We start from the raw sequence: 24,763 nt of genomic DNA, 5'->3' as shown, positions 1-24,763 counted from the left end.
GAAAAAATTGCAAAAAATCATCACATTTTTTTATTTTATTATTAAATACAACAAAATGAAACAAATCAAAATATGTAGGTTTTAAGTTGAATTTTTAATTTTTTGAATGTGTAAAAGCATTTATTTTTAATATTAGTTTACTATCCCGAGTTATCTCGGGCAAACGAATAAAAGTTAAATATTAATCTTTGTATGATAGTTTTTGAAACAAGGGACAACACAGAGTGATACCTGATGTTCTACACCGGTATTCTGGTCTCTTTTCTTATTGGCTTACTGCTGGAATCTCTTTCACGGGAGCATAGAGTACACTGTCTCGTTTGATTTTTTTTTTTTTTTTTTTTTTTTTGTCCCCAACTTTTTCATGATTACTATCTGAAAAATCATTGCTTTCGCTCTTTTCCATCATCGCCATTATTTTATTTTTTTCCAACGCATGCATCCTTCTTTATACATTACTAATTCACAAGCCAACGTATACTATACAATAGGGAAACACGCGACCAGTCCCTCCAAAAGAACCGCGCAACCAACAAAATTTGGCAAACTGCCAATCAAAGCTAAATATTTCCTTCCATTTCCTCCAGCCGAGTAAAACCGTGATAAAAGAAATCGTACTAACAAATTCTGCTTCGCCCGAATTTTCTCGGAATAATAATTAACTGCAATATATACGAACCCAAGATAACTCAGGATAATCAGGCAAGCGGTTAATATAAAAATTTATATTTATATATATATTTTTAATGCTGGGACTTGAACTAAACTGTCAAACTTTTAAAGTTTAATTTACATGGTGGTTATAATTAAAGTTCCACTTTGAAATGGTCATAAAAGGAAAACTACCAGACCAAATGTTATCAAACTTGGGAATCGTATAAAGGAGGTTATGGGAATTTATTTTCCACCTGGAAAAAAAAGAGTTAAAAAACTCACCACCAGGGAAAAAATGGCGCTGTATGCAATATTGTTAAATGAAATAAGACATGAAAACATCGGTTTAAAATGTGTTTAATCATTTCCGAAACGTGTTACAAAGCATGTTCAATGTAGCATCCAGCATTTTACGAAAGCAAGTTAAATCCTGCTACTGCATTCTCAACAGCAGCTCTTAGCATATCAGGAGGAATGTTACGAACATGTCGATGTATCACATTTTTCATTTCTGCCAAATTGTTTAGATTATCACCATAAACAGTGCTTTTGAAATAACCCCATAGCCAAAAGTCACAGAGGTTGAGGTCTGGTGGGAAGAGGGGAAGTGTCAGCCTATAAGACGTTCATTCGTGAAATGTAGCCTAAGTAAGTGTGCGACACATGTGAGGTGGGGCCCACATATTATCTAAAATGCCACGTTACTGCAGTTCATGTATCATGAAACATTTTAACATTGATTCTAAGCGAGCTGCAATCACAGTGGTCCAGCTGTCGACTGCTCTTTTGAGAAAAATGGTTGTTATGAAACTAGCTGTCATTCCACACGAAATGGTGTAGAATGACTGCTATGCAGTCAAATGCAGTAGGAGAATGCAATGGAACTAGGTAGGTAACATAAGGGATTTCTTTGGCCCAAATTGATTAAAAGCGTTTTGAATCAGTATCTTCATGTTTTAGGGCCGAATTCAGGCTTAAAAAATTACAAATTAGTGATCTGTAAGAAAACGATTTCCAGATTGTATGCACTTGTGCAAGTGATTTGCAATCTCACATTTTCTAATCACTAATTCGTGGTTTTCACGGACAACTTTCTCCCTACACGGATGGCACATTCGAATTTTATCGAATTGAACGCCTTTAAATGGTAATTTGCTTACTTCAAAGTTTCTTAAGAGTATACAATATATTAAACCCATGTAACAAAAGGTTAAGTTAGATTCCAACCCATATTTCGCTTAACAATATTACATACAGCGCAATTTCCTCCCCTGGTGGTGAGGTTTCGAACTTTCTTTTTTTCGCGGAAAATAAATTCCCATGACCTCCTTTACACGGTTACCAAGTTTGATAACATTTGATCCAGTAGTTTTCCTTTTATGACCGTTAACTTTGAAACAGTCATTATAACCACCCTTTATATTATTAAATTTTAATTTGAAGCTATGCGTTATGTGTATAAAATGCGTAAGATTTTCACTTTTATGGAAAAACTAAAGAATCGAAGCAAGTATACTTAGGATAATGGACCAAAACTGAAAAAATTTTCCCTCCCTCCGAAAATAAAATATTGAAACTTCGACCTTGAATTTATTGGATTATCGAAATATTCAATTTGACTTATCTTTTAAGTCCTAGTTCCGACAACAATTCTGTCAAAAATTCCGAATTACTGAAGTTGAAGTAAAAGGTTTAGTATATATTCACTGTATGTTAATAAAGTAATCAGAGTGTAATAAAAATAGATTATAGAATTTACACTGATGCAACTTTTTGTCTGAACGCACAACATGTAATGGAAGAGAAGGTTTGTAGAGAACTGTTTTTGACATGCCTCTAAAAGTAGATGTCATACTCCTTTTGTCTCTTCAATGTCAAAAAACTTTCCTTTGAGAGGCAACTTTAGTTTTGGGGAAAGGGAAAAAAATTGACAAAACGACAAATCTGAAGAACATGCAGAACGATTGAGTACACATACTTATTTTCGGAACACAAGCGGTTCTCCGATTGGTTATTGAATAATGAAAAAATGCAATGTCATGCAATACAAAACATTTGGAATACGTTTTCTGACTGAATAATGTAAGATTAAAAGTCATCTGCTTAATTCAAAGCCATTTACAAGTCAACTACTCGGCATATGCAGAATCGTTTTGATCCTGAGCTTGTAAGACAAACCTAATATCACTGGATTTAAATACTTCTTTAATCTTCCGAGAACATTCCATCTTTAGCTCATATTCCAATAATATTAAGTGAATACGCAAAAGAAATTGAATATTCATTTGCACTACGGCTTGGTAGTTTACTAACGAGTTAACAAAACTTAAATTCTGCTTTTTGTGTCTAAAAATACAACAGTATTTTACATATTTACAAATAAAATATTAAATTGGAGATTTAATTGGACCCTCACCAGTTGCCTAGCATTTGAAGATAGCTAAATACTAATTGTTTGTTGCAAAGTCTAACCCAGGCTGCATGGTTAGTTTTCGTAGTTTTCTAGGTTCTCTTTACGAAGGTTCTCTATGAAAGCATCTTAACCAAATAGCTCCCATGTTCTTTCTATGTTCAAACAACCAACTAACCTAGTTTAAGTGCGATTTCCAAGTGAAGTTACTAGCAAAACCTGAATACTCATTAAAAATCATGTAGCTTGCCAATCGGGAGTAACATGAAAGATACAGCGCCAATAATTGAATTGCTGTTACGGTACGCTGTTTCTAAACTTAGATGATCATTCCTTAACTAAATATAATTGATTTGTAACTTCTGCTAGAGCTGACGGTAAGAATTGAAATGCAAATAAATAATATCGTGTGCAATCTTGATTAATATAAAATTAGAAATATTTGCATAGGAAAAGACAGAAAGTTTTTTGAAATATTTGCAATTACTTTATAAGAAGGATTTATTAATAACCGTAATAATTATTTATTATATTACTGATGATTAGAATTCGGTTCTTGACAATAGCATTCTAAATTAAAATTTTAAGGATATAATGAAAATACGCTACGTATAAAAATACATTTTAGGATAAAAAATGAGTTGATTTTTTATGTTTAAAAACTTCTTAAAATTATTTAATAAACATTGTACCTCTTTGTTAATTGATTGCAGAATGTTGGGTGTTGTTTATATACTAATTATTCTTACTTGTGCACAGAACCTGCTGACTTATCTAGCCATTAAGTAGCTGCAGATCATTTCTACATAACCATTGAACTTTCATTAATTCAGTCTCTAGAGGGTTGTATGTTTATATCATAATTTGACTTTTATAAAAATGATTATTCTAAATATTATATTTCTATAAAAATATACTGTGCTTTAAAAATATGGATGATAGTATCAGCTGCTCTTTCAGCCACTTTATAAGCAACAACTTGTTTAGAAATAAATTGTGCAGTTAAAGTCATAAAATATTTTCATAAAATTCAAATAAACATCAAACGAAAGTTCTCAATTTTAGATAATTCGATTTAAACGAAGTTACAGTAAAGTAGCAGACGATAAAATGCCATATTTATTTGAGTTACTGAATCTTTATCCTTTATGATGGAAGATTTTTATCTGATCCAGGATATTAACAAAGTTGTTAGAGATTAAAAAGTCTTGTGGTAATATTTCAAAATCTTTTATAACATCTTGATCTGATATAATTATGCTAATCGAACAGGGGCTTGTGTCTATAGTATGCCCAGTCGACATAGTGCAATCTAATTTCTTATCATATTTATAAAATAGATATATACTTGATAATACATATTTAATTTATTTATTTTTAATTTGTTAAAGTCTTTGCTAATTATCTTATTTATATAGTCTATAGATTTAATTTATTGAGATAATTATTTAAAGAGCTATAACTGGAGATGAGTAATAAAATATCAATTAATTTTTACTGTTATTTCTTTATCAAAAATTTTAAGGTTTGCAACTTATTATTTAAAGCCTTAAATAAAATTATATTACTTTGTATAGGGTTTAGTTGTAAGTTGCTTACTATCTTAAAAATTAACACACGTAAGATGTAATTTTTTCTTATAAAATAGTAAGATATCAAAATATTGTTTATTTAATAATTTCTGCTTTATATTAAAACATGCATTTTTATAGTTTTAACAGGAGTTTAGACAACAATGGGATTCTGTAAATTTAAAATAATAAAAATATTGGAAAAATATTAAATACTTTAAATGTAATTAACAAATTAAAATGAAATTTATATGGGGAGGAAAAGAAAATTCTTTTCTACAATTCTATTACAAAATTTTATGCAATTAAAAATAATTCCACTATATTTTAAAGTTCAAATGTTAACACTGACGGGTAAAGTATAAGTTTACTATAATGATGGATTTCTATGAATTTGAGCTTTTAAAGACAATATTTATATACTGCAAAATTAATTATTTTAATATTATGAGAAAAGACTTACATATTTAGAAAGAGGAATTTTTCATTATGAAACAATTTTTAAATTATGATATTAATTTTACATACTTTTTAAATATTATTAACTGAAGTCAGACATCTTTTCATTGAAGAGACAAAGTATTGCAAAAGAGCATCCAACTGTCAATCCTGCAAAATTCCAAATTTGTTTGAGTAATAACTTTAAGTTGTTGGTTAAATCCTTTTAAGACTTCTATCAACAGACTGATTACTTTAAGAGCTTTCAGAAAAAATAAATTTCAATATCTAAAAACCTTTTTTTATGCAAATTAAAAAATGAATTGATATTAAGTTCTAATCATGAAGAGTGGAAAAAATGCGTCTTCAGCCGTTCAAAGACTTTAATGGTGGGAACTTAATCTGTAGAATCTCTTTTCTAAAAATTTTGTTAGTACCTGTCTGTATTTTTGTTTTTTATTTATTTTTAATAATATGAAATACATAATGACGCCCTAGTACAGGGGTGACTAAGTTATTTCTTTCACTGATTGACTTTTTACAAAAAAAAAAAAAAAAAAAAAAAAAAAAAAAAATAGTTGCATGTTACCTATGAAATTGAAATTCAACATTTTTCAATCATCAGATGATAAGAATGTGGAGAAGGAAGTGAAGTATGTAACAATATTAAATCATATTATTAATAATGAAACCAGTCTTATACTGTTGTAATAGGATGTCCATCTTTAAAACATATTACCATCTAATCAATCACAAATAACCTTTTCGCCATATCTGACCTAGAACATTAATTGACAAGTTTTTATTTTAAGTATTATCATAATAATTTTGGCTTCAGTATTGATTGCAAGAATTCATTTTTATGTATGCTTCTATTGCAAAACATATATGGAAGCAAATAATATTGAATTCTGTGCTATAAATTAATATAATTTCAAAATATTAAAAAAGATGTAAAAAGCATGCATTGTAGCATAATTAAAGTAAAATAGCTGTTTAGATTTATATTGGTCATGCTTTAAATTCATATATAGGTTCAAGTACCTTTTACCACTTTCATTGATTTTTTTTTTTTTTTTTTTTTTTTTTAATTGTTTGAAGGTTACGCCTAATGTGAGAGGAGATGAAGCTGTGAACTTATTAAAGAAATTTTATCGTGGTGAAAATCCCAATGGTAAGTATTTTACATTGCATTTCATGTAAATTATTTTTAATTAAATTTTGTGTATTAGAAAATTTTTTGTATCATATTTAAATTAATAATTGATTAATTAAAATGAAGAAATCTTATTTTAATGATATGATGACAATGTTTCCATTCTAATTTACTTTTTATTAGGAAATATTAAAAATTGTGCTTAATTTTATTGAATCATGTGAGTTCTATTTATTGGTCTTGGGACTTAATCCATCAAATAGTTATTTAGCATGTATTTACTGGATTTCCACACATATTTTCTCCCCTAGCATTAGGTTCTGAAAATTAAAAAAAAATTCCCATATTCCCCTTCTTCTGAGGTATATAATTTTACTTTCTGAGGACTAATTTAATGGTAAATTGTGTTCCATTGGTTATTTTTATTCATTGTATTCAATTTATGTCTGCATTCTTGTATTAGCATTTTATCTTGCCTTGAATTTATTATTTGAAACATATTTTGTCCAGATTCTTTGTTAAGCTACTCAGACATGGCAAATGTTCTCACACTTAAAAAAACTTTTGAAATATGTAATTTCACCTTACTTCTGTTATTTACATTCTAGCTCACTGTACTCTTATCTACCGCTGATGTGTTCGATCTTTTTAGGATTGAGAATTCATAGTTAGAAGGAGGTGTTCCTTTTGATATGCATCTACTATGAACACAGTGTACCACCAATTTTCAGAACCATGCAAAAAGAAAATACTTGTGTTACATAGCAAAATTTAAATGAAAAGTTTGAAAATTAATAGAAGTTAATGGTTTCAAATCTGCCCATAGATAGTTTGGTGTTCAACTTTGATTCAGTCCTGAAGAAAACATAAAGATGCATTGAGGAAGACAAATTCAGAGCAGAGAGCATTTGGGGGACCGAAAGCTAGAAACTCTCCAGAAATTGAATTTCTGAATTACATGATAAAGTAAAGAAATAAGGGCACCACATGAATTGATATTAAGGAAACCAGGAGATTAAGGAAAAAATTGTTGTAATACAGTCCAATAATTTAAAGTGAATCAATCATTTGATGAGAAGAAATGGACCTACTTTAAAGAAACTTCTGTTTTCAAATCCCTTCTTCCTCCACCAGATGTATGTATATTTTTCTGCCTTAGTTCTTCTAAAAATGGGTTAGGCTGTAAACTGACTACTGGTCCACAAATCTTCGAGAATTCCAATGAGATTAGTCTTCTAGAAAAATCACCTTTTAGGTCTCCTATGTTCACCTCATAGCATTTGTGAATTTCTCTCTTTGTTGTTACTCCTCCAAAAAGTGCATGAATTAAAGATTCATATCCACTTGTATGGCATCCTATGTCTATAGCAGAGTCTTTTAACATGTATGAACATTGTGATCCTGGTCGTTATATGCCCTTATTGTCTTCTGCTTTCTGGTTACGTTGATATTAATTAATAGTGCTTGAAGAAACAACTTCATCCACGAAAAACTGGTGCTCGCAGGTGATATGTTTTGTGTTTTTGCTTCTTTATTCTTTTCAGCATCATTGCACTTTTGATTGGTATGCCAAATTTGGACACATGAAGCCCCCAATGTCTTTTTGAGCATATCAGACATCATACATTTTTCTTGCATTGCTTGGCTCTATGCCCAGTTTTGAAGCAGAAGAAGTAACCCTTCCTCTTCTTAATTTCATCATTCTCTTGACTCGGAGTCATATTCTGAGCAACAAAGCAGTCTCAACTATCATAATTTTTCTCACAAAATATGCAAGAATTCTTTTCACTGTAATTGGTTGTTTTATTTTTGTCTGAGATAAATCATTTGCTGAGGCACAAAATGTTCACCCTTGTACCTTTTATCTCTTCTACTTTTTTTTTTGCACCTCAATCGATCAATTTAAATCCAACTATCACTAAAGAAATTCTGCGTTGTTCTTCCTCTTCATTCTTTAAAAACAACAATGATTGTTTCAATTCTTCAGAATGTGAATTTTCTGTTGTAATTATTGATGCGTGATTTCTAAGCCAAACTCATTAAATTTCTTCGGGAATGCAGGATTCAACAAGCAGAAACAGCATTGAAGTTTATATGTCACTTATTAATCCTGTTGACTCAACGAACATAAAATACGACTTAACTTGTCATACAATTCTGATATACTGCATTTTCCCGTTTGATCAGTAACATTTTAATAATCAGACCTAATATTTCTCGAATATAGAATTCCACAAACAATTCTTCTCTGTCAAACTTATTTCTTAAGCTTTCTGTAACCTTTCCATAATTTTCTGCAGTTGCAAGAAAGCTGTTCACAGTATCTGATGATCTCATAACAGGTACAGTCACTTGAACAAGATAATGCATCTTTTATCGATTTGAATTTCCTTATCCTCGTGTACTCGCTGGAATTGTCTCCAAAAACGTAACCAATCTTTGGTGTCGCCACTAAATTGTTTTAACTTTATTTTAGGTAATTTTGGTTTCTGTTTATTCAAATTTGGTGGCACAGTGCCAATGGATAGTGTCATTTGACGAAGGAAAAATAATTCCATATAATAAGTTGCTCTGGTAAGATATTGGATGAAAAAGATGGATTTATTTTATACAATTGAAAATTTTATTACTAATATTTACTTATTTGGTTAACATAAGCATATATTACAAATATATTAAAGTAAAAATACAATAAATTAAATTTATTATACATATAAAAGTAAGAATTTAAATTCCTGCTGTGGAGTGATATTCAGCGAAACAGGAACATATACACAATGGGACTTTGCAAATCGAACACCAGTAATGCGATTCCTTCCTGATCTTACGTTTGTAGCAATGTGAACACCTTCGCGTAGGGTTGTTTTTTTTCGATGTTACTGGTATATAATCCAGAACATGATTCCCGCCTAATTGGCTTATATTAGGTCTAAATGGCCGAGTTTGTGCCGATTTATTTCTTTCAGTTGGATACGTTTTATTCAATAAATTTGAGAAAAAAGTTGATATGCAATAATGTTCCATTATTTTTTTTTATATAATATGAATGCATTCAGACACATAATGTCTAGAAAATGGAGAAATATCTTTTTGAGTCGTTTTCTTGTTGTGGAGTACGCTATGATAATTCCATCGCTCATATCCGCTCCACCCATTTTTTTATTATAATCAATAACTAGCTCCAGTTTCTTTGCTATTATTTTTTTCCTTTGTTTCTATTACATTGCTTTATACGCGCATTGCTTACACTGCTTTATACGCATGACGAGTAAACTCGTCAATACACAAAATCGTGCCGCTTCTCCATGACAAGTATACTCCTCAATCACATTTAACTGGTTAAAATGAAGAATAAAATTGCTACCTAGGTATGAGATCTTCAAGTACATTTATAAAGAAGTTGTTTTACTATTCTTACTAATGTATAACAGTGTCACCGTTATACTTCATTTGATCAGTCTGATTTTTAAATAATTGTTGAAATGATAAAAAACTTGAAAAGTAACTCCTGTGAGGGAAATACATGGAATATTCTCTAAAGGAATCACTGGTCTTTATTTTTACACTAGTATATTTTGTATGAAGTTTTATATTTTTGTCATTTACCTTGAGTGCAATGAACAATAAAAATAATGGTGCAGCCTTTGTTTTTTAGAGATAGTAGTGTTGGTAAAAGTAACTAAACTTCTACCTATACACATAAGAAATAGATAAATTAAGGTTCTTAATAACTTCTGTCAAACATTTGATCTGTACTGTATCATGGCAACATGGTTGATAGAATTTTTCTAAACCTAAGTTTTTTTCTTTTCTTGGTTATTTCAATAAAGAAATAAAATAAAGGACTGTCTTTAAAAACTCTATACTGGCAATACTTGTAATAATTGCAATAATTGAAAACAAGAACACTGTTATAAGAAAAAAAGAAAATTACAGTTAATTAAAAGGTGTTCAATAGGCAAAAATGCCAGCTAAAATCTGTTCAAATAGGTTTTGTTTTCATTATGGCATATCCATAAGAATTTGCATAAATATATACAGCTAACCAGAAGTATCATGTTGGTATATTTACTTTTTACTAAAAACTATTTAGTATTTTTTGTCTCATAACAGAAAAAGGCCCTAAATAAGATGTAAGAAATTACTTATAACAGAAAAAAGTCCTAAATAAGTTTTAAGAAATTACTTAATCATGAACTTTAATGATGTAAATCCAGTCATGGAATGATACCATGCATTTAGATTTCATTACCCTCGGCTACCTGAAATTTTTTTTCGCTTGTTTGTTTATGAAGCTGTATATTTTCAACTTTCTGCATTTGTAATTCAGTATTTCTAATTTATTTCTTCCAAGCTCCATTTCCAAAAGTGAAGAAAAAAAAAAAAGAAGTAGCATAGTCTGAATTGCCAACCCTTGAACCTCTTATATATGTAGTATGTATGTTTAGTAGAATGTTGATATTTTTTAAATAAACTAATTTGTTATTAATTAGAAATCAATTTTCTTTCATTGTCTGATTTAAATCCTATCTTATTTATTTATCTTTACATTATATTAATATTATTAAAAACTGTGCACGTCTGTGTGTTTGTAACATCATCTTCCCCAAAATGGCAGGGAGTTTCAGGAGAGGTACCCTTGGGATCATTCTCATCTTCATACAACTTTAACCCTTTCGCGCCGACTGTCACGTCTACGTGCTAGCGACGAACACACTTACCTCCCTGCCGACACGCAGGCGTGACAGAGCATTTTTCCGTTTACTACCGACTGTCACGTATTTGTGCCAGTGTCCTGGAACATTTTTCAAACTATAATTTCTGCCACAAGATGGCACTGTATGTCCATATGGTTTCAGGTACATGTACATTAGACCTTCTACTTGAAATGAGAGAAGCATGACTCACATACACGTGTTTTTGATTATATAAACAAACGGGGAACTGAATGTTTCCGAATGGCGTGATTTATTACGTCTCTTTAAATCGCACTTTATTCGCATGTGGTAGTTGTTTATTGTAAGTAGAAGTTTTATATGTGCTAAAGCGTTGATAATTTCGGTTTGCAGTTCAATTTGTAGAAAATAATTAGATCTTGTTAGACGTGAATTCTTTCTGTTTTTACCATTGCAATGTTAAAGCGCATGAAATAGCAGAAATGATGCAAAATATTTCAGATATTGATTCTGAAATTCTGATATTGATTCTGAAAGGTTAACTGAAAGACATTTTCCAAAACTTTGTTCAGAAGAGACTGATAAGAAAATGAGACGACGATGCTTCGTTTGTTCACATTCCCGGAAAAATCCTCCAAAACGGCAAATGAGTTATTACGAGTGCAAGGAATGTAACGTAGGACTGTGTGTAGATCCCTGTTTTCAAATTTTTCATACGAAAAGAGATTTTAAGTACTATATTTAGTTTTCAGATGTATAATGTTAAAAGTCATAAAATGGTGAGTAATTAAAATAAAATGTGTAAAATATGCATTTAAACCAGAAATAAGGTAATTAAAGTATATATATATAAATATTTATAAAGCATAAGCCATTTAAATACTCTATAGAGCATTATTAAACAATGCGTTGATATTTCGGAAATTTCATGGATTTAGGCTTAGTAGCAAAAAAGCTTCCGGCCCTGGAGAGACGCTCACGTAAGACACTGCCGGCCTCCGCGATAAGCGCGCGTTTTCGCTACCCGGCTCGAAGGGGTTAACCGAGCCAAGATATTAAAAATTCAGAAAACATTAATTTCCGCACGCTGCAAGTTACTTTTTTGGCTGAACTTTATTGCTATTCAACGTGCTGCATCGAATTGCGTACAAGGTGGAATTTTCAAATTGTTATCCGTCTTTTCTAAATAAAGGGGAAGTAAAATTTTTTATGATAATAATAATAATGCAATCATATGCCTCATATATTATTATTAAAATATCATTCATATTGAAATATTTTTGCACATTTTCTTTTTAGGTGTACATACACTGAAGAGCCAAAACATTATGACCATATATTCAATAACGCATTGCATGAACTTTGGCATGCAAACAGTTGCAGCTTGCCTTGGCATGGATGCCACAAGCTCTTGGTAGATCACTGGAGATGGTTGTAGCAAATGTCTAAGCAGCAGTCACGCTTCTTAGGTGGCCGCAGGCCGCAAAACACGGGTTCCTGGGCTGGAGCCCTATCCCAGGCTAACAAGATATGTGATAAATGTAGCATGAAAACATAACGTATAAATAATGTAATAATGTATAAAGCTCTGAGCTGCTGCTCCATGACATTCCAAATGTGTTCTATCGGGGTACAATCTGGCGAATTAGGCAGACCGGACATTAATTGGAATTCATTTTTATGTCCCCCAAAAACATGCCTTGTGACATGGGGTGTTATTCTGTTGGAAGATTCCATTTCCAGTTGGGAAGATAGATGCCATGTAAGGGTGCAATTGATTTTCAGTTACACTACCCGATATTGAAAATGCAATACCAATAAGGAGTGGCCCAGAAATTGTGCATATTTAAGGTAAACGCATGTCACCGAGTTATGCGAATGTTGTGAAATGTGCAGCTGTATAGCGCACGTTGAAGAAGATATAAGGGAAGGAATATACAAAATGTTCAATTTTCTTGCCGTTATTTCTGCTAGGGAAATCATCATAGAAAATTTGTTCTTGTCTCAGAGGACGTATATAATAGCAGAAAATGCCAGGCCGTCGTCAACGGAGGCAGTTCCAGCAGACAGGCGATTTTACAAAGGGCATGGTGATCGTACCGAGAAGAGCAGGTTGGTCCACACGGCAAATCTCAGCAGACACACACCTAGACGCATCCACAGTGCACCAGCTGTGGCGATGATGTTTGGAACAAGGAGAGGTGGGAAGTTCATGAAGTGCCGATGCAGTTCATGAAGTGCCGATGTGGAGAAAGGTCCAGTCCGGCAGCTATTGTGAAACCTCCCACCGTGCTACAACGCGGCATCATAGTGACGTCAGCAGGCATGGATCAATGCATCCGCCGACAAGTGGAGGCGCACAGGCTAGCCACCTCTACCTTCATTATGCAGCATGTTCAAGACACCCTGGATGTTCCCGTATCGACCAGAACCATTTGTCATCGATTGGTGGATGGTGGCTTGCGCTCATGACGTCTGTTAAGAAGGCTGCCATGAACCCCACATCATAGACACCAGTGTCTGCAATAGTGCTGGGCTCGAGCGATGTGGATGATGTAATAGCTCTCACTAATAAAGGGTCGTGTTCTTAGATGAGTCACGGTTTTGTTTCTGTGAAAAGAATATTTTCACGATCTTAAAGAACCTCCCATCCTCCATTAAAGAAGAAGCAGTCCATAGTGATTTACTTCACAGTAAGTTTGCAATTATTAAGATAAAACAATTTACCAGTACAAGAAAATGAGTGCAGGAAATATTGCCAATCTTTTTCCTAGAGCTGAAACGGAACTCAGATGGTAATCAGATATTTCACCTAAGTGATATGTTCAGCTTTGATGTTTGTGTTGAAAAATATAACCCCAGGAAGAGGCCAGCGCAATGTTTCCGTTGTCAGGCCTACAGGCATATGCAGAACCTGTGCAACAACGTGTGTAAAATGCGGGAGGCCCTTGTCACAGCTATGTGTCATAAGATTCCAGATGAAAAGCCTCACTGTATCTTCTGTCAGTAGCTACCGTGAGTGCGAGGCCTACAAAGCAAAGTTTGAGCAGAGGAATCAACAGAAAGGTCAGTAGATACCAGTTCCTGAAGCCTCACTCGTGAATTTTCCGTAACTTTGCAAAGCTGAAAACCAGCTAACTCGGAAACCATGCAAACCACGGTATAGTGACTAAATCAAGGAGAACCTGATCTGGTTCCCAGCACCCTCGATGAAATACTCTCATGTATTTTTGGTCCAAAAATTCAAAAACTGCTTAGAACTATCACCAAAATTTTCGGTCACATTCAGAACGCTAATGTTGTGGATCCTCCAAACTGTCCAGAAGCTGATGGAATTCGCAGGAACGGATTAACTCCTGAGGTAATGAACTTTATTTTTCTAATGTTACTCACCAGTTCGACGGCTCCTGGGCCCGCACTTATTCAGTACTTTTGACTTAAATTTGCCAGCTTATTCTTAATTTTAAATTTTCTTATTATTTCCAATTTTTTGCTTATTTAGGAGCAATTTCAGAGTCTATGCTGATTGCTTAGGTTTCTCATCATTTCGTGTAAATTTTTCTGCTCATTTCTTATTAGTTAAAGCTTAATATTCTCTCATATTTTAATTTCTTTAGCTTTAAAAAAATCAGTATTTTAACCCTTTTTAAAATCTTAGGAAAAAATTATTATTATCATTCGTATATATTCATTTACATTCAATGAAGTGCTTTTTGTACTTTCCGCCCATGATTCGAAAGTACTGACATGTTCTATAAGGGTTTAGGTCTCTGAACCCAGGTACCCTGGTGTAAGCACCAATCTATCACCTGGGCTTTATTTCTCCAGTAACATGTACGTCACCATGTACGAGTGTGGCGACGATGTGGAGAAAGGTCCAGTCCGGCAGCTATTGTGAAACCTCCCACCGTGCTACAACGCGGCATCATAGTTTGGGGCATAATTGCGTACGAATCCAGTCACCTTTAGTTCGTATTCAGGATACTGACGCTCCAACAATACGTTGATGATGTGCTGTGGTCAGTGACAGTCGCCTTACCTTCAGCGAGTGCCAATGCTATTTATCAGCAGGATAACACCCGACCACACACTGCTCACATCAGCCAATGTGCTCTGCAAGGTGTACAGATGCTTCCCTGGCCACTGTTCTCTCTTGATCTCTTATCAATCGAACACATTTGGGATGTGATTGGATGCCATTTGCTGTCCCTGCCATTGCTGTGTTCGGAAGACGAACCGTGATAAATGGTTGACAGGGAATGGAGAGATATCTGTAGTGTCAATGACTCTGTATCTAGATGTGTTGCGTCATGTATCATCGTCCAAGGTGGTCCTATAAGCCGACGCTGTTCTCGCTCGGTATTATGCATATCATTTCGGAAAAAAAGGATCACTTTTTGTTCATTGCTGTCTCTGTTTGCTGAGTTTCATCACTTTCTGGCCACTTCTTGGTGTTGCATTTTCAGTGTCGCATAATGAATATACTGCTAGTCCGTAGTTTTCATGGTCTATTCTACCACAACTAAAGGTTCCACAGCCGCCTATCAGAATGTCCCTGAAACCATAATACTCCCACCACCAGCCTATATATGACCTGCTGTACAGGCGGGGGAGCAACTGTTCGCCTGGAAGATGGCATACCTTGACATGACCATCGACATGATGAATGAAACATCGTGATTCAGCTGACCAGGCATTTCTTCCACTTATCCATGGTGCAATTTCGATGCTTCTGGATGCACTATAGGCTTAGTTGGCTTGGTCAATAAACACACGAGTGGTGTTGGCGTTGGAGCAAAAGCATAATTTGCCTTGCTTAAATAAAGACCGGGACTAATCTAAAAAAAAACTAATATTTATTTCATAATTTAAATAAGCTAGGCTGCAACAGTAGCCTTTACATTAAAAACCACCGAGAAAAGAAAACCAGCGAATCTTATCACGTTCACCATTTCGGTGTATATAACACAACATCGAACAATCAGCAACAACCAAGTTCGTTTATCGCAGATTGAGTTCTGATCTAATTTGCATGAGGAAAACAACAACAAAAAATTAGGTGAACAGCGGCTCTCTTTTCCTTATGCAAAATAATAAAAAAACTTACATAGAATTTAAAAAATTCGTACTTCGTTTCTATAATATGGACACAATACTTATTGCTCTTAAATACTGTAAACAGTTGAACAAAACTTTTTAAAGTCCACAGCAGTTGCAGTTTTCGTAAATAATTCCGCATTATTTAGTTTGGTGGAGATGAATTTGGTGTCAAACACCCCATCATTCACCAGTCTTTTGATAAAGTGACATCGTACGTCAATGCACTTAGTCCAACGGTTTTGTATTGGATGTTTAGAAAAATCAGTGGCAGATTTGTTATTGTAAAATAGTTTACATTCTTTCATATATGGAAAGTTATGATGTACAGAGAAAACAACATTACAAGCTACGAAAAACAGACGGCCTCTGGGGGGTATTTTCGCGGACAGGAGGGGACGCCGAAAGGATTAAAGTACCTTGGGCCAAGAACACTATCCTGAGGTACTCCACTGTAGATTACTTTTCTGGAAGACAGAGTGTCACCACATCTGACCTGAAATACTGTAGTTAAGAAACACTGTTCTAAAGAAATTGAAAAGTGATGTTGCCGCTTGTCTTCGCTTCACTCTGTAAAAGGTAATAAATATTTTATTGGTTGTATAATGTTAAATAAATTAAGTTTTCATGTGCTCTGCATCACTGAATGAATAATACTATAACAGGTTATGGATCCAGTATAACTTTATCTGCGTTTTGAGAAATTTTATTGCTAATAAGCCTAACCGTGTGAATTCCTCAGAAGTGAAAACGAGTTTCATTGCAATCATAGAAGTATTGACTACAGAAAAACTTTTAGGATCACAAAATTGGGTGCGATGGAAGTGGATGGTTGAAGGTTTACTTATGGAAAAGGAAGGAACTTTCGAAGTGTGTTGTGGGGAAATAATCAAATCAGAGGCAATTGCCGAAGGTGCTCCCCTTGAAGCCCGGAATAAGTACAATCGAGAATTAACCAAGTTTGATAAGGTTACGAGAGCTGCTCATAGAATTTTTTCACGGACATTAGACTCAACAATTTGTGATTTAGTTTCCATGTGCAAAACAGCAAGAGAAATATGGGTGGAGCTGGCCATGAATTATTTAAACAAAAAAATAAGCAAGCCGAGTTGCAGTTTTCATCACTTGTGCGTTATCCTACAGATTCAATAACCACGCATATAGCAGTATTAGCCTGGTGTCACGAATGCACAATTTAGAAATTAAACCAAAGGACTTTTTTACTATGAGCAAACTATTAGAAACTAATGAATTTGAGCCACTAAAAATGGCTTGGAGTGCAAGGCCAGAAGAACAGCAAACAGTGCCAGAATTGAAGGGACTGCTAATTTCAAAAGAGCAGAGAAGGATGTCAGAGCCATCTAGGGACAGTAAACTTCTTTCTTTAATGGCGAAAGATACTGTTGGAAAAACTCCAAGCGCGCAAACATTTTCAAGAATAAATGGGCCCGTTAATAAACAGAGAAAACAGTGTAAATGTTTAAAATGTGGCAAAAAGGGGTCGCTTTAAAAGGGACTGTAAATCCCAGAAAAATAATTACATGACAGTCAATCTTGATGAAAAGTCCAATTATGGGAAAGCCTTTATTAGTGAGTGTCTCATTGCGACTAATAACAATGCATGGGTAATCGACACTGGTGCTACTCAGCATATTAAAAACAAAATCGACTGGTTTCAATCATATACAAAATTTGAGTGTTCATTTGATGTAAGAGTTGGTAATAATGCAACAATGAAAGCTTATGACATGGTGCCATATCACTTAAAATGTTAGTACATAGTTAATGGAGAAACAGCTTCATGGAAAATGTACTATATGACCCTGATGCTGCAAAGAATTTATTTGTTGTAAGCCAGATGCTAGATCATGGATGCGAGTTTAATATGTCAAATGCAAAAAATGTGAATTTTTGAAATCCAAAAATGTTAATGCTGTTGGAATTCGCTGTGGTAACTTATTGTCTGCTAAAGTTAAGTGTAGTGCTGTGTGTCCCCCTGAAGCCCAGGTAAGTGAAGCAAATTCTCTTCAACTCTGGCATGAAAGGCTGGGACACGTTGACGCGGTCTTACCCACCGGTGGGTCATACTTGTCTGTTGCGCTGGCCGACATGACTCACGGATGGGTCACGTTTGTATATCAAAAAGTACGTAGTACAGAATTTTATTTTTAATTATTCAACAGCATACATTAACATTTCAACATTATAATCAACATTCAATACAAAACAAATAACTTAAAATGTAACTTATAAATTAAATATAATTATTAATTTTTTCTATGCAATTTTTTAAAGCAAGCTAAACAAAGTGCTGGCTTGCCTTTACAATTATCGCAATATGTTGTTATTTTCTGTGCTCTATTCGTGGCGTACTGAGTACCTTTTACGCTTGCTAAGCGTTTATAGCATTCTTTGCATCGCTTTCTCTCTGATCTTTCGTACGAATTAAAAAATATGTTTTTTTTTTTTTTTTTTTTTTTTTTTTTTTTTTTTTTTTTGGTTATTATTTGTTATTCACTAGGGGGATTCACGAAACAGACCGCTAATTCAAGCGCCGCCGCACAAAAAGAACAATGAATATTCGCCCCGCCCTCAACATGTTAAATAAACATCATGTTAAAAAGGGTATTACAGTCCCATGGCATTGAAATATAATTGTATACTGATTTTCGTAAGGTCTGTATAGCAGAAAAACGGCATAGGTTGCCATTCCAAGTCGTCAACAACGTGGTAAAAAGGTTGGTAAACTCATTCATACTGATCTTTGTGGGTCTGTGGAACAAGAATCCATAGGTGGTTCTCGCTATTATAAATACTTTAGAGATGATTTCTCTAAGTACACAAAAGTTTATTTTCTTAAGCATAAGTCAGAAACTGTAGTTAAGTTTGAAGAACTTTGTACATTTTATCAAAATCAAACAGAAAAGCCAATCAAGGCAGTTTTAAGTGATCGTGGATTAGAGTATATAAACAAGAACTTTAAGAATGGGAGCAGAGCTTCGAAGCAGCACTCCCTGTACCCCCAGCAAAAATGAAACGGCTGAAAGAACAAATAGAACACTTGCTGATTTAGCTTGAACAATAATGATTGCTAAATCTTTGCCAAAGTCATTGTGGGCTAAGTTGGTTAATACTAACGTTTATTTTTTTTTAAACTCTACTATCACTTCTTATTTTCTACTTCCGGCCAGAATTAAATGCTTTAACTTGTTTATGCAAATTGTCTTGCTAACGCCCAAGTATTTAAGTTGTGGCTTCTTGCCAAGAGTTGGAAAGAGAGAAGGAGATTTAGGAAGCAAGCCACTTGCCACTGCAGTTTTACGAGTTTTCACGCGGTTGCTATTTGCCTTTAAGGCCAGAGGTTTAGCCTTCTTGATATTTGAAAACGTATTGTAGTTTCAGCAGCTCGGCGTACTACATACGTACCCTTTTAAATAAAGGCCAGTCTTAATGCTAAGCATTTGTATACTAATCAAAGTTAGCTTTTTTAGGTAGAGTTTTAGTTAGTAGTTTTATATTCTTACGTTCAGACCACAAGTGTTGGTCTCTGTATCCCGAAGTTCGGGAGTACCTGTAAAGTGCATATTCACAAAGCCTACAGACCATTTCTCTAAGGTCTGCTTTCATTGGATGAAACATCCGCTTGGCGATCATATTTGCAATGGCGAGTTATCGCCCTGTAGGCATGGTAATTAACGCCAAAAAACGGAAACAGCGTTTATTTTATTCGATATTTTTTTAGTTTATGAATGAAAGCTTCGAGGAATTGTGTGGAATATATTTTATATAACTTACTGATCTTATTAATAGTTTATTTGTATTTTAATTAAACTTTTAAAAGTACATAATTGTTTTACAAGAAAAAGGTGTTTACATGGAGATAGCATATGCACTTTTTCTTCATTTCTATTAGAAAGAGCCTGTTGTGTATATTTCCATAGCGCATTCATTTATACAAATAAAGGAATATTGAAAAATAAACCACATGAAAACATTCAGTAAACATTTAAGGACGTCGGATACCTATTCTTTTTACCTAAATTATGAAAAGTAAGTATAACTAAAATTATATTTTATTCCATTATGCGCTTTTTCTATTGAAACGCTTTTCGGGATCTTGGATCGTAATCTTGCTACTGGTACCTACTAAAAGAGTACAAACCAGTAAATAAAAATAAGAAAAATTAACAAAAATAGAGAAAATAAAGACATGTAATTTTTAACACCGCACCCAAACAAATAATGACGAAGTCATTCGATAAAGTTAAAATAAAAATAAATCCGCGTAGAGCAGAGTTTATGATAGCTACGAGCGGGAATAGAACCGGCGATCAAGAAGTCTGAGACTATTTTCGCGCTCGTTACCTCTGAGCTGTGGTTTCTCCGGTGAGTTATGCACAATTTTTGGTACACCACGCTTAAATACAAATTCTAAAGGCGATGAACCAAAAGTCGCCAAGCACTAGGTTCTGTAACCCTACGTTTCCTGTTTTAACCAATCGGAGCAAACAGCAGTAGAAACGGTCTGTAAGCTTTGTGAATAAGCCAGTAAAGTATAGAAAATAAAGGGTTTCGTATAACTTTCCTGCTTGTGTCGTCTATTCCACACAATCTGGAACAGAACTTTAGTAAGTTACTGTTCTTATTCAGGACACAGTATGTTTTCGAAACAATCGAGAAGACATACATCTCCTGACAGTGGCGCCCGAAGAAGAATAACCATGGCTGAGTTTCAAGAAGCTGAGGTGCTTGCAGCAGCGGCTCAGAACCCAGAAATGCTAGCTGCCACCCTGGAAGGATTTCGTTACATTGTCCAGACCATGCGCGCATCGATGAAACCAGCAGCAAGATTTGACGGAAACTCACCGGTGACCAATTTTTTGGAAAAATTGGATGACCACTTCATGCTACATCCAGTCCATGAGTTCCAGAAAGTCAGCTACCAGCGTTTTGAGGGGCCACGCGCTTAAATGGTTCAAATGTATCGAAAGAAACCTCTTGGGTCATGTGGGAAGTACCACTTACACTTACGAAAATTTCAAGACCGCCTTAGTAAAAGCCTTCCCTGTCGTAAGAAATCGTGCCAAATTGGAGACGGAACTCTTCAGCACATACCAGCAATGAATCGAAAATCTCTCAAGCTTTATTTTAAGAAAAATACACGTCTTTAAACTTTTGTATGGAAGCCGGCCGAATCCTGAAATAATCCAAGTAATTTTGCCTAGGTTACTACCCAAGTGCAAGACTGTTGAATTAAGGAATCCAACGACATTGGAAAAATTATTTGAGCTCGCAATCCAGTTTGAAAGTAGAAGAACGGCGGACATGAAAGAAGACGTCAGCACGAGCAACGAAGCCAATTTGGTGCGCCAAGACCACAGCAGAGGCAAGAGCACAGCTACGGAAGCAAGTCGAATCAGTGGTCAAAGAAACCCGAGTATCCAAAAACAACCGATGAACGAAACGTCGACAGTTCAATAATAAGCCAGAGAAAAGTTTGAAGGCCAGCGGAAAAAGAAGGAAGGCCCGGAAAAGAAGAAAGAAGATTTAAACTAAAACGGATTTCTGCTGACGGGAGGGTGCGGAAGTCCGAGAGCCAAGAAAATCCCTCTTCCTTCAAGCTCAATACAGTGATTGTGAAAAATTTGATTCTTCCAAAGATTGAAGTTTTGGTGAACCATATTCCAGCCACCGCACTGCCGGATACAGACGCGCAGTGTTCCTGTGTGGCAGAAGATTTTTTTAGGAAATACTTCCGTAAATATATAATATATAATTCGGATAATACGACAGTGTTAGCTGCCCAGGGGAAACGATGCAAATGCATACGTAAAATACCACTCTACATCCGTATTAGGACGAGCAGGTAAAAATTATGTTTTTTATCGTAAAAAATCTGCAAGCACATATAATTTTAGGGATAGATTTTCTTTCAAAGGCCGAAGCAACGTGATTTTAACCAAGCGTCCCTTAAGCTGACCATGAAACCAGTGCTCAAAGAAAAAGCAGAACCACCCACATTAAATCTCCACCACCTGCCAACGGGAAAGCAAGAAAAAATTCACCAAGTGGTAAGTAAATTTTCTTCTTTATTTAGTGATAATCCCGGATTTACTGAAGTCACCAACCATGAAATCGATATAGGAGATTCACTGCCAGTTCGCCACAAGCCATATTGTTATGATAAGACTAAAGAAGAAATTATAGAGTGGCACATTCGAGATATGTTAAGTAAAAAGATCATAACGCCCATCTCAAGTAGTTATGCCAGCCTGGTTGTGTTATGTAAGAAAAATAATGATTATCCAGTTACACATCCAAGACGGTGGCGTTTTGCAATTGACTCTCGTAAGTTGAACAACATAACTAAATATCCAGTATATCCGTTACCTATTATTGAATAAATTTTAAGGAACGTAGCTTCTACGAAATACATGACTACGTTAGATTTAACGACAGGCTATTTTCAAACAGGTGTAAAATCAGATGATGTGCCTAAGACTGCTTTTATAACTAAGTCTGGCACTTATGCATTGTTGCGTATGCCGTTTGGCCTTTCACGGGCACCGGCAACATTTCAGCGATGTATGGACATTGTATTAAGGCCTGTTCTCGGAAAGAACACATTTATATATTTAGACGATATCATTATTACTAGTGATAATTTGGATCAACATATAATATATTTGAGAGAGGTGTTTTCATTATTAAATGAGGCCGGTCTAAAAGTTAATGTTGAAAAGTGTAAATTTGTAGCCACTGAATTAAAATACTTGGGATATAAAATATCTCAGAAAGGAATCGAGATGGACAAATCAAAAATAATCTCCATTCAAAAGTATCCGCCGCCAAATACGGCGAAGAAGCTGTCTTCTTTTCTAGGACTTTGTTTATATAAGGTCTTTTAGACCTCAGTTTCAAACTAATTAAATCTGGCGGGAAGTATGTAAGTATCCTAAGTTTTAATAACGTTTATTTTATTTTAAAACTGTACTATCACTTTTTATTTTCTACTTCCAACCAGAATTAAATGCTTTAACTTGTTTATGCAAATTGTCTTCCTAACGCCCAAGTATTTAAGTTGTGGCTTTTTGCCAAGAGTTGGAGAGAGAGAAGGAGTTTTAGGAAGCAAGTCGCTTGCCACTGCAGTTTTACGAGTTTTCACTCGGTTGCTGTTTGCCTTTAAGGCCAGAGGTTTAGCCTTCTTGATATTTGAAAACGTATTGTAGTTTCAGCAGCTCGGCGTACTACATACGTACTCTTTTAAATAAAGGCCAGTCTTAATGCTAGGCATTTGTATACTAATTCAAAGTTAGCTTTTAGTTAGAGTTTTAGTTAGTAGTTTTAAATTCTTACGTTCAGACCACAAGTGTTTGGTCTCTGTATCCCGAAGTTCGGGAGTACCTGTAAAGTATAGAAAATAAAGGGTTTCGTATACCCTTCCTGCTTGTGTCGTCTATTCCACACAATCTGGAACAGAACTTTAGTAAGTTAAGTGTTCTTATTCAGACAACATCATGTTTCCAAAGCAAATCAAGAGAAACACAAGTCCTGAGTCAATCATTTTGCAATAAGTGCCTTTTGATTATTGATTGGAAACAATAACAAACAGGATTTAAACAAATATTAAATATATTACGCGGCATAGTGCCGGATCAATCTATACATCTCATCATATCATCGTTCCATTCTGTTTTAACTGTATTTCCCCCCCCCCGTCGCGGAAAAAGCCAACAGCAGTTTATCCCCTTTAGATAATTTTAGTTGGAACATCCTCCACCTCACGGTGAAGGCATTTATCATAAATTTAAAATCTTAGAATAAAATAGTAATAGTACATCTCATACTCTTACAAGATTTTGTATCACTTTGAAACATTTGGAATTTTTGTCAGAGTGTATAGTTTGACAAACACCTCTTCTTGAGACAAAGCGGCGAAATGTCAGAAGGAAATATTCGGTTCTTAGGCTAGAAACAATTTCAAGATGAACTGCACTTTTGACTGCACAAGTAAACAAACAAATGTAAACCTTATCTCCGCCTTTCGTAAACAAAGGTCCAGCGAAATCAGTACCTGTGGTTTCAAAGGGATTCTCTTCATGAATTCTGTCCACTGGTAATGGAGCAATGACTTGAGTGCACTTACAAACGGAACAGTTATTCAAGAACGATTTTACAGCTTGTCTGCCTCGGATGATCCAGTAATTTTCTCGAGTTTCAGTGAATGTATCTGAAACACCAGCATAAAGTAAGTTCTCATATTCTCTTTTAATTAGCAATTCAGTGAATCTAGATTTTCCCGGAATAATCCCATGGATACTTTTCTTGAAACTGAAAATCAGAATGTTGTAATCTACCACCAAGACATACGAGTCCTTCTGCCTTCCTGCTTGTGTCGTCTATAAAAGCTTCCTGCTTGTGTCGTCTTCCTGTCAAAATAAAAGGACTGCATTTGACACCAAAGGGAACACGTGTCATTCGTAAAATTCTGATATCGGTTCCCCCCTCATTTCCCCACAAAAACTGCAAAAACTTTCGATCCTCCTCTACTATGCTAATCTCTAAAAAGGCTTTTTTAATATCAGCACAAAACGCAATTGAGTGATAAAGAAATCTTAGAATAATCCTAAGCAAACCTGGATTAAGTTTGGGACCACTATCTAAACAATCATTGAGTTACGGCCCATCTCTAACTTTTGACGACGCATCATACACAATCCTAACTTTCATACTTTCCTTTGATTCGCGTACTACAGAATGA

The 24,763-nt window shown here is 34.5% G+C and overlaps 1 protein-coding gene across 4 annotated transcripts in view; it reads left to right on the top strand.

Annotated features, from left to right (window-relative positions):
• LOC118186590 (tRNA-specific adenosine-34 deaminase catalytic subunit ADAT2) overlaps window positions 1–24,521 on the top strand; it is a 45,874-nt gene extending 21,353 nt beyond the window's left edge. The window contains exons 4-5 of one of the 4 annotated variants that reach the window (XM_035356700.2): window positions 6,175–6,247; window positions 12,205–24,521. In XM_035356700.2, coding sequence (XP_035212591.1) covers window positions 6,175–6,247; window positions 12,205–12,323 — 192 coding nt within the window. In that variant the 3' untranslated portion in view covers window positions 12,324–24,521. Of the gene's footprint in view, window positions 1–6,174; window positions 6,248–6,881; window positions 10,726–12,204 lie in introns of those variants that run through there. The other 3 variants (XM_035356697.2, XM_035356698.2, XM_085814613.1) reach the window with 3 other exon arrangements.
• The last annotated feature ends 242 nt before the right edge of the window (window positions 24,522–24,763 follow it).

Source organism: Stegodyphus dumicola, chromosome 4 (assembly GCF_044657685.1).
Source record: "Stegodyphus dumicola isolate Sdum_Otavi_A_Nest chromosome 4, ASM4465768v1".
NCBI classification, from domain to species: Eukaryota; Metazoa; Arthropoda; class Arachnida; order Araneae; family Eresidae; genus Stegodyphus; species Stegodyphus dumicola.
This window is presented reverse-complemented; position numbering and strand designations above follow the sequence as displayed.